This window comes from Anguilla anguilla, chromosome 13 (assembly GCF_013347855.1).
Source record: "Anguilla anguilla isolate fAngAng1 chromosome 13, fAngAng1.pri, whole genome shotgun sequence".
Lineage (NCBI taxonomy): Eukaryota > Metazoa > Chordata > Actinopteri > Anguilliformes > Anguillidae > Anguilla > Anguilla anguilla.
The window spans coordinates 15,139,848-15,159,109 of record NC_049213.1 but is presented as its reverse complement, the minus strand read 5'-3'; the positions used below and the strand labels follow the sequence as shown (position 1 = coordinate 15,159,109).

General features: G+C 41.4%; 1 protein-coding gene across 5 annotated transcripts in view; it reads left to right on the top strand.

The window, feature by feature from the left end:
- Positions 1–7,144, top strand: part of tox2 (TOX high mobility group box family member 2) — a 118,640-nt gene extending 111,496 nt beyond the window's left edge. For 4 of the 5 annotated variants that reach the window (XM_035388503.1, XM_035388505.1, XM_035388501.1 and 1 more), the window contains 3 exons: positions 2,959–3,351; positions 4,707–4,846; positions 5,404–7,144. In XM_035388503.1, the coding sequence (XP_035244394.1) occupies positions 2,959–3,351; positions 4,707–4,846; positions 5,404–5,446 (576 nt within the window). In that variant the 3' untranslated portion in view covers positions 5,447–7,144. The remainder of the gene's footprint in view (positions 1–2,958; positions 3,352–4,706; positions 4,847–5,403) is intronic. The other variant, XM_035388502.1, reaches the window with a different exon arrangement.
- The last annotated feature ends 12,118 nt before the right edge of the window (positions 7,145–19,262 follow it).

Here is a 19,262-nt window from a genome sequence, read left to right as displayed (position 1 = left end):
TGATATAGCCGTGATAAATTAGATGGAGAATTCCTGCTAATCTCCAGGGAGGGACACGAGTGAGAACTGTGTTACAACTTAAACCATGCCCCTGCATTCTCCAGGTTTGGAGAAGTAAAACGAAAAGTGTGTGTGCTGTGGCGAAAGCAGAAATTAACCTGCGGGGGGACAAGGGGGGGGGGGTCACATTTGTAGCACTTTCAAATGAGGAATGTGTGGGTGGATCTTTCTACATGCACAGCTTGGCGCCTTTGATAACAGAGTGTGTTAAAGTGAGATCGGTCGGTCGTCTCTGCACTGCTAACCCCAGACCAGACTTTTCTGGGAAAAAATAAATAAATAAACACAATCAAGGTCTGCAGGGTCAAGAAAGAAGCTCTATAGTACCCTCGCTCAACAGCTTTGCCAAAAGACTGGATCCTTTTCCCATAGTGATAAACTGTGCATTTAAATCACATCTGAAAACGTGCATTTTATTTATTTATTTATTTATTTGAAGGTGTCAAATTGGACAGGGGGTTGAAGAAAATAGGGTTCCTGGCTTTGAAATAGGAGCACTTCTTGCTGTGTCTCCATACATTTAAATGCAACAAGCCTATATTTTTAATACTATATTGTCCTTTGGTCCATGTGCTAAAGCAGAGTCACTAAATTCTGAGACAACATCAAAAATGAAAATCGTACCATTTTTCATGTAGGAGAATGAGATGGGTTTTCCATTAAACTGGTTGATTGATGACATTTGTGTGCATAAATTGACAAATTACTACTGCAGCTACTTTTAATGTGTTTCCACTTTCCAGAAGGAGCAAAAAAAAAAAAATGTATCCCAAATGTACTAGATTTTTGAATAACATGCAAATCATTGGGAAAAATTTAAATATTTAGGATTAAAACACACAGAATTAATTTGCTGGGGCTAATTAAATTAAATGTAAACCTATCTGTGTGTTGCAGCTTCGATTTTGAGCACAACATATCCTTAATCTCCTTTTGCTTGCCAATGTTTTTTCCTCTATCTAACAAACCCAAATTGCATTACCATGCAAAACCTCTCTCTCTTCCCCCGTTCCCTCGCTCTCTATCTCGCACTCCCTCATATTTACAGCACCCCAAAAAACAAGAGCTGTGATTGCAGTCTGAATAGTTTATACATCAGCCTCTTCCCCTGCCAGTGTTTATTAAGAACCAATTTCGGCTGTCATTTTGTGTAATTAAATATTCTGTCAAAATCTGTAAAGCAGATGCATGATTGATGTTTCCGTAAATTGGCAGGCATTCAAAGTATTGAGGATACAAACAAAAATAACGGTAACACCTTCGGAGAACTGGAAGGGTGCATACATATTTGCAGTACTCAAACCTGGTCTGTTTAGTGCTGTTTTAATATAATGCGGAAGAAAGGCCAACCTGCAGCCTGAGCAAATATATTCTTTTGTGCAAAATGGAGTCTGGAGTGACTGGAGCTAAAATGAATGTTTCCCACTTATGAAATCTTCAGCCTGCATCTGCTGGTGTTTTATTTGTGTGGCTTAATAATCTGCAGCCACAGCTCGACAAAAACACTCGAATGCAGCTTGACTACCACACGTGATCGACGCGTCGCTTTGGAAATAGGCTGCGTGGTTGAGTCGTGCTGGTTCGGTTTGAATGTGCCGCCGAACACACAGCTAACTAGCACCAAGTTGTGCGTTTGGGAATTTGTGTGCATTCATTTAGATACGTAACGGCGGACGTATTCACTTCAGTTTCTTCACGATTACAAGAAAGCTGAGAAAAAGAGGCTACATCGTTAGCGTCTCCCAGGTTCCAGAAATCAGTGAAATTTGGAGCAGAGGTTGTTCGTTATTTTGTACGATTTCTCATTGAACCAAAAAAAAACTTCCATCATTTCGTACCATGGACCTAGAAATAGGTTTCACCCCATGATTTCAGCCATCTATCCAGGTTAATATCGATCACCCTTGTAGCCTCTCCACAATTCATACAAATGTGCCTCATTATCCAATGACCAACACCGATATATCACATCAAAATGTCTGTCAGCTGAAAAGGAAGAAAGGACATACCTTACAGTATGACATTTACAATGTGAAAAACAGAATAATGAAGTCATTTGCTTCGCCATATGGTCCCAGTTAAGCTCAGGGAGAGGGGGAGGGGGCAGGGAAATGTATGATTTAAGCCTGAGTTTTCTTTGCCAGGTAAAATCTGAGCACGCCATTTGAGTGAAAGGCTGGGGAATCAGATCCATGAATAGGCTGCATTCTAAGAGCATTGATAACCATCATTTTTGTAAACGATACGCAGAGCAGGGCATCACAGCACCCGGTCGCCCGTAAAAGTGATGCCTTTTTTTCCCCCATTTGCTCGTGTTCAGTCTCTGAATGCCCTTCTGTGCACCCCGCCCTTTTTCAGTTCAGCGGCTTTTTTTAAGGGGTTTTTACTTTTTTCCCCTCTCTGGCTCCACTGTTGTCTCTGGTTAGTGTCTGTGTGACAACCTGATTCTAGATCAGGAGTGGGCAGTTCCAGTCCTGGAGGGCTGGTGTGTCTGCAGGTTTTTGTTTCCATCAGTTGCCCTGGCTAAATGAGCTGACTGGTTGTGAACACCGACAGCGGTTCACTCGTAGATTAGATCATTTCATATGGGGATACAAGAACAGTCTATGGCTGTCATTCATGCACTTATCATGGAATGCAGCTAAAATACCTGATGGCATAAATGTTAGGGCTAATTAAGTCATTAAGGCTAGAAGTTGGCCTGAAAACCATAAACAGGTTCAGGCCTCGTCATGACCTGACCTATGTTCTACACCTGTCAATTGGCTGATTAAAAACTAAAAGAGCGAATGAGGGAAAGAGAGCAGAGCTGCAGATTAGGATTAAGCGCAGGTGGAGATGTGGGTGTAGGTAACGAGCGGCCCCTGACCCAAACATCTTCGTGTCTTTTCCCCGCAGACCTACAGTGACCCAGTGGAGACGAAAAGTGCCCAAACGACCCAGCCTTCTCACATGATGCCACCCAAACAGCCCCTGTACAGCGTGCCCCCCCAGCCCTCCTCCCCATACCTGGGCCCGGGGTCCTTCCCCCTGTCCGACCTGCAGAGCTACGCCGGGCCCCCCCGCCACGCCCTCTCCCGGACCCTCAGCCAATCGCAGATGCTGCCCAGCATTAGTGCCTCTCCCCCCTCCTCTTTCCAGATCAGCCCCCCGCTGCACCAGCAGCTGTCCCTTCACCAGAGCACCTTCCTCAACCAGCCAATCCGCATGCAGCAGGTCCAGACGCAGCCAATCGTCTCCCACCAGATGGGCCTTCAGGCCTCTCTCCATTCACCTCCTCCTGGCCAGCAGGTTAGTGGCATCCCTCCTTAGCCAATAGCACGTGTGTTTTAAAATCTAAGGATCCTAATTTGTGGGCTGCACACACATGTATTGATCCCAGTACTCCATACTTTGATCGATACTCTCGAAACCCACCATGGTTAAACTAAGACTTAAGTGAACAATTCTTGAAAGGAACGAGCTATTTTTGGTAACACTGGCCTATTAAGGTACAAATAACCAAGAGCAGATGTTGTGGAAATCTTGCTGCCCACTATTTTATGGATTTTGAAGATCGGCACAGATGAGAGCAGAAAAATGAATACTCTTCCTCTAATGAATATGCACAATGTCATGCTTTGCCATTTTCCCCTCCAGCATTTGTGTCACAATTCCAGAATTTGCCTATACTTGGCTAAAGTATGCTAAGGCCTCAAGTTGCTAATCAGCCCATAAAGGTCGAGGCATCAAATATGTATCGGTCATTTACAACTGATACATCATGTTGGCACAGATTCCAATGTTTAATCAGTTTACTTATCGCTCACCTTCCCTGCACAGCGCAGATAAGAATGCTGATATTAGAAGAATTTCTGGCTTCATGTTTTATTGCGCCAATCAGAAGCAATCAGACTTCATGTTTGACACTTCTGGGAAAGGTCCTTAGCAGAAATACACATTACTGCTTAGCTCTTTTAGAAGCCTGTGAGTTTGCTACAGATTCGTTATCCGAGATAGTGAAATATTTCAGATGCTTATGGGAGAAAGACATTTGCTCTTGTCAGTGCCTAAGGGGCAATGTATCGTACAAAAAATTCAAATCTGGATTCAGTCAACATCTGTTGATTTCTGTGACCCTGTGCTTGTGAAGACATTACTTAGTCAGGCTCAAGTACAAATGTTGTAGACTGTTGTGAAAATGTATTTTCATGCTTTTGCCAATTCAAGTGGTTTTCCTGGGACTTCTGTGTGGTTTCCCCATTGACCAACTGTGCTAGTGTGTGGATGGGCCTCACGGTTTGGTACTAAATCAAGACTAGGACAGTGCTGACTGGTTGGTGGAACCGCATAGAGTTGTATAGTGTCAGTTGGGTAGGGAGGGGAGTTCAGCTAGCAGTACTCCAGTGTCACATGATCACCAGTGACCCTCGGGCCAGACAGGCACCCTCAGTCATCCTTGCACAAGCAGCACATGTGCAGTACTCCTCAAACTCAATGGACTTTAGCCTACAAGCCAACACAAGCCTTACACTTTTCCCTCACAAGCTCAGCTCAGCAAGTGAGGTTTAGGGACTGCTGTGCGCACCAAACTGTGTTTAACTGTGTAATTATGTTACTTTGGTGCTATTTTGTTCTGATGCTGAGGCTTCTGCTCCCCCCCTCAGGGATTCCCTCACCTGCAGTCAGAGTACCAGAACAGCGTGGGGCCCCAGTCTCCGGGGGGGGCGCCCAACCCGGTGAGTGGGCAGAACCAAGAGTGGGACAGCGAGTACTGCAATCGCGAGTGCGGAGGCAACCACTGCAGGTAAGCATTTCAGCAAAGAACCAGCGGATTCTCCTTCACTTCCTGAATTCAACCAACATTCGTCCAAGTGCTACTGGTTTTCTTCACAAACACATTTTGGCGAGTACGTTTCAGCGATTTTTGAACTTGCCAACCTATGTTTGTGGATAATAACGTGTCAGTTGAACTCATCGCTTAAAATAAGTACAAGCATTGTTTACAAACCTCACCATGCTTGAATAGTGTTGACGCTGTTGGGTATTTATCTAAATTTATCTTCCTGACATCCCCTACGAAGGCAACACCCTGTCTTTTCACTCTAGAAATGTGACTTGCTGACTGGATGTATGTATGTATATGGATGTATCCTTGAGATGAGGAAATCTTCGATTACAATTGATTCTGCTTGAATGCATTTATGTAAGCAGCAGGAAAGGGCTCAGCCACTTGTTGGTCGTTCACCTGCCTATGGAACCTGGAATGGCTCAGAATTCCATGTATTTGGGGGACACCATTTTATGCCGCAGAAATGTTCTGTTTCACGGTTTCACTTTCGCCATACTCGCTCTGTGTTTCAGCAGTACCATGATAGCCAGGGACAAGCCACTCTACCTCACTTGAAGCTGGATGACCTTGACAAGAATATACACCAGGGAGTCCCCCCACCCCTCTCCCTCCCCCTCCCCAAACCAATGCCACCACCAACAACACCAACACCTACCACCACCACCACCACCATCACCCATAACTTCTATTTTTGTCAATGTATTTTTAATTTTATTTTTTTCCAGTTGTTTCTAGAAGGAAAGACTACTAGTGAGCCTTTAATTTTTTGCCAAGCACTTAGAATTTCCAGGCCTTACTCAGAGCCAGGAACAGCACTCAGCTATCCTTTTAGAAAAATAAATAAATAAAATATATATATAAATAAAAAAATCTATATATATATATAAACATGGGCCTGTATTTTAGGGGTCATTCAGCTTTAATATATGAAGACAGAAAAAAAAATCTCTTCTTGATTGCTTTTTATTTCTTTTATTATTTTATTTATTTCTCGCTTGCTACATGCTTTGCCATGGACGTTTCCTGTAGGGAATTACTTTTTGCTGGTAGATTCAGCACAGGCCTTGATGTTAGATTGACTACTGGGGTCTGTGAAATTTAAGGATGGAAAAGTGGAGGAAAAGAAATAGATTCAACATTTTTGTAATATTAAAAGACCTGTTAAGGTTTACCAATCTGTCACAGTGTGATTGTAAATATCACTTTTATGGGAACAAATTGGGAATCTCGAGTCCAGATATTTTTTTTCCTCTTTTACTACAAGCTGTAATTCCTTGATTTGTATTCAAAATGTTATTCTTTGGATTTTTTTAATTTTTATTTTAGTGTTTTGTGAATTTTTAGCAACTTGTGCAGGTGGATTTCAGAGGAGGGTTTCACACACTAAATCTCGCATTAAAACCGCGCTGGCCGAGCGTGTTTCTCCTGTAAAGAGAAATCTAAAGACTATTAAAGATTTAGTGTCCCAAGCCATCGTTAAAGGACCCCTGAGGGGGGAACCTTGATGGTCAGATTGCACCGCTGGACAAACAAAAAGCAAAAAAAAAAAAAAAACAACAAAAAACAAAACAAACAAAAAAAAAGGTGAAAAATGAAGGCCTGCTCCTTGTTTTGTTTCTTTTCCGGTGAACTTTCAGTCCCCATTACAACTTGTACAGGTGAATTAAAAAAAAAAAAAGAAATTGCTAAATGTGAAATGTTACTACAAATAAACATAACAGTGGGTTTATAGTTTTCCAGTAGTTTTTGCTAGATGTTTTAGAAATTGTGTTGAACTCATCCTTATAATTTTTGTGGGAAAAAAATAATAATGCATTTCATTTCTAAGACATAATTTTATATTCACGGTAGCATTCTTTTAAGTTTTTAAGAAACAAATAAGGAGGAAGAGTATAAGTTGTGTACAAACCTGCCAAATGACATGTAGTTTTTATTTGTAAAGCCAGTGGTAAAAAGCCGTTTAACTGTTGTATTGCATTATCATTTTTTTCTGCAGTTTGCCCATATTTTATTTAATTTTATTGACTAGTTTCCTATCTATTTATGAGTGATATGGAATAACGTTTTGGCTTATTTTTACGAAGGTGCATTATTATTTTTTTTTTATTATTATTTTTGTTTGATGATGATAATGATTATTATAATTTTTACATTTCTTGGAGCTGGTTCTTTCTGCTCCTACCAGCGAATTCATTTTGTGTCACAACGCTTCTTTTATTTCATTTGTCTGTAATAAAAATGTTAAAAGTGGAACCATATGTGTCAGTGTGCGCTTATTTTCTTTGAATTTTAAACAAAACCGTAAATGTGTTGCTAAGTTTCACATTGTCCAAAGGACATACTGGTATCAGAATAGTAATGTCATTTCTGAAAGCACTGAAGTGCATTACATTGAAAGTACATCCGGGGTAGCACAGCATTTGATTGCAGGATTGTAAATTCAAAATGTTTTTTTCTTTCTCACCTCTAACCGTATATGTGTTTTTAAAAGGTCTGTTCAACAGACAGGAATCGACCTACTTTAGCTTTGGATGAAAGTAAACCTGCAATGCTATATACATTGCAACAGAATAACCTATAATGCTATTTCTATTCCACAAGTCAGACACGACAGTAAAAACCGTAGGATTAAAAGTGAAATAACACAGTGTAGAAAACTGTCCCATCTTTATTTAGCTACAAAACTTTCTGTTTTAGTACAGCAGTGCGTGGTACCATTATGAAGCTATAAATGAATCAGTCTGTCTGGAGTTGTTAACTTTTTGTTCAAATGGTCCCTTTGGTCTACTGAGGTGATGCTGGCCATCATTCACTGGTCAATATAACCAATGTAAAGACTATAATGTGCAGTATTGTGAGGTATTTGGTTATACATTTGCCTTGTGATTATTTTTTTTTTTTTAGTATGCACCAAATTGCTTGCCTTGTTTTTCTATTTATTTAATTTGTGATGTCACAAACTTTTAGTCACATCTCCTATATTTTTCAATTTCTTGACTACGTTAGACAATTCTTCACGCAAGTTCCAACTTTTTAAAAGTCACTGAAACAATACAGTAGCTTAATGTAATTCTGCTATTTTGGACGACGTGTACCATGAAGATGACAGTTTTACACCAAGAGATTCGGAGATCAGGTGGGCTAGGAAACATTTTATCTTCTCAGCCAGTTTCCACCCAGGATTGTTACCCAACATTCAGGAAACATAATGGAAAGAGCCAGGTCTCCTTATGTGAAACCATACATGAATTCTAAAACGTAAAAAAAAACACTGCCGATGAAAAATGTGCCATAATGGCTTATTTTTCCTCCAAGAAAATGGGACCCATTTGTGTGGGGTAGACAAAACAACAGGTAAATAAATGAAACGTTCTAATTTACATCACATATCGACAGTGACATCTGCATGGTGTTTCCCTCGCCGGTTCCCGTCCCTGTTCAGATATACAGTGAAGCTTGAATTGTTACGACTGCTTCACTGTATGCATTATTCATTTGTGGCTAGCATTTCCTTCGGTGTTAAATTGGAAAACAGATCATTATTGAACAACTGGATACCTGGAGTGCCACTTTGTGGTATGACACGTTATGGGGAAATAGCAGTCTTGCAGCCTCGTAGGTCGCACAGGAAAACAGTGGGAAATGGAAGGTCTGAAAAGCCGTCGAATGTAAAGGTTGACAGGCTTATGTTTATGGTGGTGCTAGATCTTTTTTTGAGTTGGTTCCCTGCATTGCCAATTGCACGAGTAACAAGGCATGTCGGAATGTTTTCCAGTATTCCGATATCGCATCGATGGGACTGAAGAAATCCTTTGCCTGAAAAAAAATCTGTTCTCACCGAGTCATTTTGAACAACCAATAAGACTAAAACAAAGATATCGACATCAATCTGCAGAAAGTTTTTTTTTTTTAAAAACCTCTTGGATGCAATTTTCTCAAGCAATAATGGTCTGAATTCAAGATGTAAAATAATAGACTTTAAGGTCTGCTTAAGGGGGTATTACATTTGTCTGGTTTCCTGAATCTCCCTTATCACAAAGAAATTGTAGGATTTGTTGCAGATAGTAACTCGCTTTTGTCATTTCAGTTAAAAAAAGAGTATTATTTTGCAAGTTGCGTAATTCTGAAAACATTATTGATTCATCCCATTATCAGTTTCTCTGGGACTAAATGATAACCCAGAAGGGAAGACGCCATTGTGTGGTGCACTTGCGGCACATGTGCTTGAGAGGGTATTGTAGGAACATTAAATGAACACATCCTGAAATGGCCTCGCCGTCACGTTACCAGACAACCGAATGTGAATCGAGCCTAAACGCTCCACAGTATTCTCAACACATTTAGGCCTGAGTTTTTGACTCCCTGACGAAAGCTTGATGCTGAAACGCATCGGAGTTTGTTTTTAAAGGTTTCATATGACCATGGCACAACAATAAAGGCATTTCAATTGTTAGAAAAGAGAGTGCCTTGGAGTTTTCTTTGATTTTGACATTTATGCCTGTGCTTGAGCTCACGGGAGGTGCAGGGAGTGACGCCGAACGCGTGTGCCGTTTGAGGCCGCCATTTTCAAACGACGGCTGACAGCCATGCGCGTGACGCAGGCGCCGTTTCCACGGCCGAGAGCCGCGGCCCAACGCACGCAAATTTGCACTATTTACACTAAAAAATCTCTTTTTTTTCTCTCTCTCGGCTTTTCTGCTCTGCTGTGGTTGCGTAACCTCCGTTCCGTTGTTTCCATGCCAACGTCCTCAGCGAATGGCGGTGGAGGAGGCGCAACAGGTGGGTGACGCCACCCGGCTTCAGATGTAAGGTCAGTTGCGGGCTGGGCCCCATGTCCCTGCTACACCTTTTCTCAAGGCTACTGAACAAAGAGGCCTGTCAGTTGCAAGTTTGCGGCAGAAAGAGAACAGGAAACGTAGGCGGTTTTGACAAGAAAAAGGTTTCACCTTCTGGTTATCAAAGTATCACTCTTTCTCATCGGTGTCTAAGTTTAGACGCCGCAATATGAAAATGCTTCAAACGTGTCAAATGCTACCCTCAGAAATGTGAAGCTTGTTCTCCGAATGTTCTCCTTTTTTTAAACACCGTGCGAAAACATGAGGGAAACGCACGGCGTTGGCTCTTGTTTGCAAACTCATACACAGCCACCGAACGCTGAACACTGAATGGGATGTGTGGCGTACAGTCACATTTACTGCATAATTTCTTTCCCTTTCATCCTTGGGAAACTGATAGAGAATTCACTCATGCAGGAAAGTCAAGGGTTGAATGTCTCGAACGGTCACAGTTCAACAGAAGAAGGATGGTGCCATGTACTGTACAGATGGACCTTTCCTGGAAGATATGTGCCGCTAGTATTTAAAATTATTTTTTTAAAGACTATTTATATATTATCAGTTCGCTTTTTGAACAGGCCATACCAGAGTAAGACTCAGTTTCCGAGAGCACAAGATAAAACAATACATTTAATATCATTATGTAAGAGCTAGGTACTGTACCAAGATTGATTGTACTTGCATTGCATATATTGACCTATGTACAAATTCAGAATGCAAAGGGGGTGGGGGGCTACAATCCATAAAACTCTCTTGTATCAGAATACAATGGAATGAATGTGTCACAGGCAAGGACTTTGAAACGGGACATACAAGGGCATGTATGAGTCTCCATTAAGCATATTAACCTGAAAGAAAGTGTATTAGCATGGTTAATGCATTAATTATGTTTATTACTGATGACTGCTGTTGTAATTTTTGTACTCCCTAAAGAGCATTTGTGCCGACATTTCGTGGCATGCAATATTTCTGGTACATCATTCTATGTTGATTTACAGGAATCTAGAGAAAGGAAGGCAGGCATTTTGAAGACGGAGGCCCAGGTTCTTGGTAACCATAGTGCCCTTTCTCCTTCAATTTGAATGGCGAATTTAATCAAGCATTGCATTGTCGCTTGTGATGACATGAGCCAAGATTAGATTGGATTGCAGCTTGTATTGCAGAGGCTGATGAAAAAAAAAAAAAACAGAAATGTCCAAACTTGCAGAAGGCAAGAAGTGTTCAGTTCACACAAATGGCTTGAGGAAAATAATTGTCTTTAGCCATTTGAGTAGGTCTACTTAATCTGTTCCAATCTTCAGTTTTTTTACTCTTTTTAACTGAATTAAAATGACTTCCATTTTCCATTTTTTTTTAAGTTGAAAATTTCATAAGATTGACGCTTAGGTTTGCAGAATAATATTTGCTGGTTTGATCCTTAAAATCAGACAATATTTCTGTGTTAGGAACAGCATTTCTAAAGCTGATTAGAAATATTGTATACCCGGCTGATCACGGTCTCAACCTGATCACTCATCTCTAAAGGATGACTAAAAGAGAGAACCACAGACAGGCAATGCTTTTCTGTCTTGTCGTAATCTCTATGTGCCAAACAATTGACCACAAAATGTAAATGCATGTTCAGCTTGTGATGTTTAGCTGAAAATTGGGGGCTGAAAACTTTTCTTTAAACTGATCACTGGTCTCAACCTGTATTCATTTGTTTTCCTTCATTAAAAAGTCTGCCAACGATCTGACTAATCAATTGGCAAGTAAACACACAACGTCTTCGCATCATGTTCGGGTGATTAAATGATAAATTCAATTTAGAAAAATCTGTTTGAATCACTAAATACACTTAACGAAAAACCACTCTGTTAACTACGCATTCGCTTTCAGAATAACCAGCAATAACAAAACCTGTACTTCAAGATCGTTTAAAATCTTCGCATTGCAGATCTTTACTATGAATATTATCTGAGTATAGCAAGTAATAAAAAATTATTTTATCACTCGCTAAATGGCTTAATCGAGGACAGCTTGCTATATCTGATGGTATTGCATATCTGGTGAATTAATCACTGTATTGATAATCCAGGAAAATGACTGAAAGCAGGTTGAGACCAATAATCAGTTCAAGGCCCCACCAACTTTCAGCTCACCAACCGCTGCTGGACTGCATAATATATTCACTTTGTACAACCTTTTATCCAGGATTTATTTACTACCTGCCACCAAAGTTTAAGTACCACACTTTAGGCCGATTCACGTAGAAATCAAAACCACAACCATGTGGCTACAATTCCAATTCAATGCTATATTACCACCATATTAACTGAAAAGGAAATCACTTTCCTACACCATTAGTATTCTAAGGTATCATTTGTACCACTTCTTCATAAGTATTTAATTTGAGCACATGTTCATAGCCCAGTCATGTTCTGGACTTTGATTGCAAAGCAATAATCAGCATCCAGAACCAGTGGAGAAATTTCAAATCGTCTCCACCACATTGGCGTCTTGCCATTTGAAGCATTTTAGATTCATAGCTCATTTATCTGTGGAAAGCCACAGTGTTCCAAAAAAAGAGCATTTGAACTTGCAGCGTTACCTTTCAGTTAATCTCCACACCCCCATCCCACCACCACTACCACCACCATTTCATAAAACTCTCAGTCTTGCGCATTTTTAACCAATGAGGCAGAGTGAGAGAGAAAGAAAGAGACACACACACACACACACACACGAAAATAGAGATAGTGGAGAGAGAGAGAGAGAGACAGCAAGAGCTACAATACACAGAAAATGAGTGCAAATGAGTGAGAGAGAAAGCGACAGAGAGAGAGAGAGAGCTTCTGTAGAGAGAAAATGAGTGGGGGAGAGGGGGGGGGGATGTTGGGGGGCTGAAAGGCTGGGGGAGGGGGACTGCATGGTGTAATGGGTTAGTTTTAGAATAACTGCAAAGGTGAGGTTTTGAGCTTACATCCTGATGCACACAACACAGGCACCACTGTTATGACACCTTCGTACCTTAGCCGTCTTCAGAATAAGGATTCAAAGAAACCATTGTGCTTTCAGAATAGGGCTAGCAGCCAGAATATATGTTACTATAGCTTTTTCTTTATATAATATGTCGATATGACAAAATTTCTTGTTGCCTAATTTGCCAATACTACATTATAGTTTAGACGCAAAAGACAAAAGAGGGACATGATACAAAAGGGTTCATGATACCAATGATCCAAATGCCAAATACAACTCTTATGCCTCGGTAGTAGATTGCAGGCTTACTAGGTAACTTAAAACCAAGGGGGACCAGATTTCCTTGGGTTTTAGTTATATGTAGTGCTCTTTTCTATTTCACTTGGTCTCACACAGAGACCGCTGACCTCTTCGTTACCTGTACATTCTGTTCCCATTGCAGAGTTTGCTTTGTTACCCACAATGCATCACGGTCCATGATGATATTGTAAATAAAATACATAACGCCTCATTGAGCTGGCTGGGCTGGGGCTCGTGTTAAATGAGTTGACATAAAAAACACTGCATCGGGCGTGTGTGCGCCAGGGAAAAATGTGTGAAAGCAATTTCTACTGTTAACCACGCGCCCAAAAGTAATTACATAATCACGTTTTCTCTCACCTCCCACATGACCTGCGACTTCATTCGCTGCATCAAAAAATGTTTTTAAAAAATAATAATGTAAATGCGCATGACAGGCGAAGCCATTTTTTTTTATTGCGTTATAAAATTCATCTCAACAACTTGATAAGACGAGCGTGCATCAAAAACAAATTCTTTAGCCTAATTTAATTAGGTTCGTCGTTTGTTCTCCCCGTCTCGGATTTGGCACCAGCCATCTGTCTGCGAGGGTTGTGCAAGATTAATAACATAATGGGGTGCATCACCGCTGCTGATGAGTCTTAATGTGTGTAAACCGCGCTGCCTACTTTTGGGGTTGCTCAAGAGATGCCTCACACAGAGAAAACTTGGGAATCATACACTAAGTGCACTGTATGTCAAAGTGAATACGTAATTTAAGTCATTTTAACGATTCGCTGCATTGCTGACTTGAAACTGATTGTGGAAAAACAAAGTTGTGCGTGTGTGTGTGTGTGTGTGTTTTTTTGTATGTGCGTGCGTGCGTGCGTGTGTGTGTGCGTGTGTGTGTGTGTTTTTGTATGTGCGTGCGTGTGTGTGTACAAATAGATATGATGCATTACGCATGTGCAATACTGACGCGGGCACGTTGGAAATTTAGCGAACGCATGTTTAATAGCGGCACGATCAAACTGATTGGTTGTTGGGCCTCGAAGACGAGGCTTCCCTTAGCAGTGGGCTACCAGCTCGCGAGCCAGTCCTCTGCGCCGCTACCGCGTAAAGATTTTCACACGAGAAACCGCGCCCCCGATACCGCTCGGAATTCACATCACAGACATCTCCTTCGGTAACACGCGTCCGCTTTAAAATTCATAACTACATTTTGAAGAATGAAAGGGGCCTGATGGAATGTTCCCAGTAAGCTTACTTGAGCAAAAATACAATTCGCTTCGGCATATTTAATAACCATAACCTGGGTCTATAATACATACAGTTTTTTTTTTTTTTTTTTTTACCAACTGAAAGGCATGCCTTAGCATGAAATGATAGGTCATAATTCTACCCTTGGGGGAGGCTGGGGGGGCAAACTGGTAGATTGGGCTTGCCATATGATTTCTTTAGGCTTCCCATTAATCTGAGCCACTTTCAATGGGAACAAACAACCTTGATGGATTACGGTGCGATGAGTCGCAGCACGATGACACAAGCGCCGGTTCTTTTTTTTCCAGTCTCGTCAGCAGTTAGTCAAATATTTGATTTTACCTCTGAAACCTGGGCTGGAACCGGCCCCGTAATGATTTCACTGCGTCTCCTTTTCCATTGGTTTACACAATGCTGAGGCCGGTGTCACATGTCCTAAATAATAAATAAGGTTTTAATGCTCACTGTTCAACCTCGACTGGGAGAAAAATGTTAGGCCTGCCTCAACTGACAGTGGCTCTCAGTGAGGTTTGGCATGGAGAGAAAAGGGGGGAGAGAGAAAGGGGGGAGAGAGAAAGAGAGAAGGAGAGAGAGGGAGAGAGAGAGAGAGAGAGAGAGAGAATTAGAAATGGGACAGAGGATGGTGATGCTTTCCAATATGAATCTCTCAGCTTTAATCAATAGTGCTACAGTAATAGAAATCTCACTCTCTCCAACTCGCTTTCATTCTGCTTTCCATAGCATGCTCATTACGGCTGCACTCAGCTATTCTGAGGTGTGTGTGTGCATTCAAGAAGTGCACGCATACATTGTGTTTACTGCTGTGTATGTGTGCATATATATGTTTTTGTGTTTCTGTGTGTCTGTGTGTTTGTGTGCATGCATAATTGTGGGTTTGTACTGTATATGTCCACCATGCACATGGGAGTGCATTTGTTTGTGCTCCCATGTTCTTATAAGCATACATGCTTGTTTGTGTGTGCCTGCTAACGGCTTTGTGTGTTAGCACCTACACGCATGTGTGTGTGCGTGCATGTGTTTGTGTGTGTGCATGCACGTGTGCAGGCTTGTGTATTTTGTGTTGGTGGGATGTCCAAGGCTAAATTAGGTCATCTGTGCTTTCAACCCAGGCTGTGTTCATTCTCATCTCACTGAGCACCAAAGTCTCCTTTGTGCAGAGAAATGCACAGATGAAGAGTGCCCCCTGGTGTTCACAAAGAGACACACTCAATGCTGGGAGTAATAAAACCAGCCTTTTTCCATCAACATACTTTTTATCACACACTTCCTGCTATCAGAATGGGAAGCCCATTTATATTCATAAAATATGAGTTTTGCTACTGCTTTGGAAAGTTTCAGAGGAATCTATTGAAATAAAATTGTTCTATATTAGACTCAATCCTTAATATTTCACAGCAGGCATGGGATTCATGCTCCCATGAAGGACAAAACTGCAGAAAAGTTTTTTTCATACAGAAGTCCCCAAATAAGATAAACAGAGATACGTACACAATAAACAGGCTTCTCATTTGGCATGTGCTTGAGCAAAGCAGTAGCTATTGTCCAAAATACGAAGTAATACAACTTTTGACTACACAAAACTTCCATTCAAAGTGCTATAGCACCACCTGGGTGGTGATGGGAGCATTGCAGGTCACAAAAATACAGTATTATATGGACTGCATTTAAATGGACTGCATTTATATAGCGCTTTTATCCAAAGCGCTTTACAATTGATGCCTCTCAATCATATTATACATTTTAATAAGGGATTTTAGTTTTGAACTTACTCAGTTTATTTCTTTGCATATACTGTAAAGGCTAGCATAGTTCCATTAATATAAACGATTCAAAGCACACATGTTTAGAATACTGTGAAATGATGAGGGAAATTTAAAGTTAAAAATAATAACGGTGTTAAACTGTTATAGGTGTCACTGTATCTGGTGCATTGCTAACTTTCTTCATTGTTCAGAAATTAGATGTGTAATGTATATTTAAGGGCATCTGATAACACCAAATCTATTTTGAACATGAATATCACATATAGCAAAGCCTATACACTGTAAGTTGGTTTACTATTTAAATTATTTAACTGGTAAAGTCAAGGTCTCTTTCATTCAATTAGACACCTTTATTGCACTATTTTTGCCCGCAACATCAATCAAGATGTGTCATATTATACAATATTATTCTTTTCGCTGTCCCTGGCAGTATTCAACCATGCCTTCCATGTTAAATGTTCATTTTGTTGATTTTTATGGGAATTTATCACATTTCATGTAAATTGTTAATTTAAGCAATTTCCATAATAGAAAAGGTCGGCCTTTTATCAAGGTTCAGAATACAGCAGTAATCCAGCATTCTGTGACAGGAAGTATACTTTTAAAATATTCTCGATTTCTAAGCCGGGTTTTTTTTTTCTTTTCTTCATTTTTGTACGATTAACCTAAGAATACCAGCAGTAAATTAGAAAGCATTCTACTGTAAGGGGCAAAGTGAAAATAATAACCACGTGGCCTAATCACTTGTTCATAGATGTAGCGTAGATTTTTGTGCATTTCCCTTTGGGAAAATGCGTCTTCAGCGAGTATGGAGGAGAATATAACTGATTCGGCTCGACTGAATCGCGCTTAAACGTTTGAGCGAGCGCTGCGAGCTGCCGTCGCGAGAATGCCGACGCCAGTGGAGTCTTTTTTGGTAAAAACATTAGAGAGCCCGAGGACTTTTTGAAGATCAGGGACGGGAGGCTGCTTCTCTCCGAACGGATCTGCCGTCGCTCCCGTTCCCAGCCGCGCGCCGCGCCGAGCCGCTCTTTCAGATCCCCGCCGGAGCGAAGCCGAAAGGCTGTCGGCGGGGCTGTCACGGGCGGAAAGGGTGACATCACAGGTTAGCATCCTCTCGCGGCTACGCCGGCGCCGCGGTGCAAAAAGCGCCGCCCCGGGGCACGGTGCCACACGCCGGGATCAGAGGCCGCCCGCGGGGCCTGGGAGCGAGAGGCAAACCCAGCTGCACTCAGCCGAAACCCGCGGGATTCGCGGAGGAAACCCTCGCTTCGGCCTGGCTTTGAGTCTCCGCCACCGCACGCAGAACGAGAGTGTTGTCATTGGCCGGTCCCCGCGGTCTAGCATCGATTCCGGCTCCCTGCGGGGTGGTGTGTAATTGGCCGCGCTGTCGCTCCCCGCGCCCCCGTCGAGAGGATGATCGCGTCTCGTTGCGCAACAGCGACACCGTCTGGTCGGTCGGGTGCCTGCGGGCTGCCAGCAGGAAGAGTGCATCCTCCAGGCAGTGACTGCGTGAGCTCAGCTGGCAGACTGCGGGCTGACAAGAAGCAGTCTGTTTAGCATAAAATAAAAAAATCTCTTTAGAAAACGAGTAATTATCTTAATTGGGGTATTAACATGTATTTGATGAACTACATGGTTTGCTACCGGCTCTTCCACTGTAAGGAATGAGAAAAAGGAAACATGCATTATGGTGGCGAAGTTCAGTTGGAGGTTATGAGCTTGTGGGCTTTTCATTCACTGAAATATGATTGCTTGGCCTATTTTGTGGTCTGCAGTGATAAATCAGGTTTGGCGGTAGGATATTTAAAAAATACTTTTGTTATTATATTTGTAATTAGTAAGAGAAAACATGAAACCATCAAATTTGTGAGATTAGCCAGGATTATGCGAGGACTATGCACAAAATTTATATTAGCGCAGCCAGGTACTCGTGGCGGCCACTGTGCATTTGAGACGGTTCCCGCCTCCGCCTCAATCTTCTTACGCTCGTCCGTGTGTCTTCAGTACTTGGTCCAGTGCAGTTCCTTCAGCCGCCATCTTGTTTGTGTGGTCAGCATTTCGGTGTCATGTTTTTCAAAAATATATTAATAAATAATTCTGCATATTCAAAAATAGTTCTTTTCAGGTGTCCACGGTAAAGTTAACAATTCTCTGGATGAAGCCGCAAATGGATAATTAATAGCACAATTAGGCAGTGCTACACCTCCAAAAATTTGAGAGGGGGTGGAAATGGCTGGTGTTGATGTAACGTTCTCACTTCTGAGGGTGGAAACATGGAGGCGGAAGCCAAGGACCACTCAGAATGAGAGAACACTCAGTTTCTTACATAATGTGTTTTATAGTTAATAATGCCAAAGTCAACAGTGGTTATTAAAACGCAGCTACGTAAACTAGTGGGGTTATCAATTATAAATATTCTTCCTGGGATGTGGAGCTACTGTTGCCTTTAAAAGCAACAGAAGGTAGGGCATGAATAGCGTGTGCTGAAATTAATTAATGTGTTTTGGACTTATCGCTTAAGTTATTTCATTGCTGTTCTAAAGGCACATTAGGAAGACCTGAGAAGCTTTAATTATTTTCAGTGCTGGGATTGGCGTTGTAACTACCTTAACTTTATCTGATGTACAATTCAGCCAATTCAACCACAACAGTCAGGGTCTTCTCCCTCTGACTGAGAATGTACCAGTTGCTGCATCTTGGCTCAACCAACAAGCTCACTCTTGCCTATCCTAAGATCTGAGCACTTACTCTGGGTTGAATACCCTTGAATATACTCATGTCGCATTTAACACTATACTCTCCAATCCATTACGCTACTTATAACTTGATAATTTCAAACTCCCCTCTTGCATAATGGCACTTAACATTATGTTGTAAGATTGGGTAATGGCACCTACTACCAGTTGCGACACTAATAGCTATGTATCGTTCCTACTCTTGTATGCACTTTCTCTGTTGCTCTGGATACGAGCGTCAGCTAACTGACAAAATGTAAATGTACATATTTGAGAATCAGCTTATTAATACTCATTAGAGCTTTGACTCTCATTCCATGTTAATTTAACAGAAAATCAATCTATAAAAAGTAAACATTCTTGACTTTCACATACCACGCGCTAGACTGACTACTAGGATAGTCTAGTTGTATAAAAAAAGATTCAAAACCAAAACAGCTGTGAGTACTGTATTTGTTCAGCAGCAGTAGTAGTGTTCCAATATCTAAATTACATAACATACTATTGGAACAGC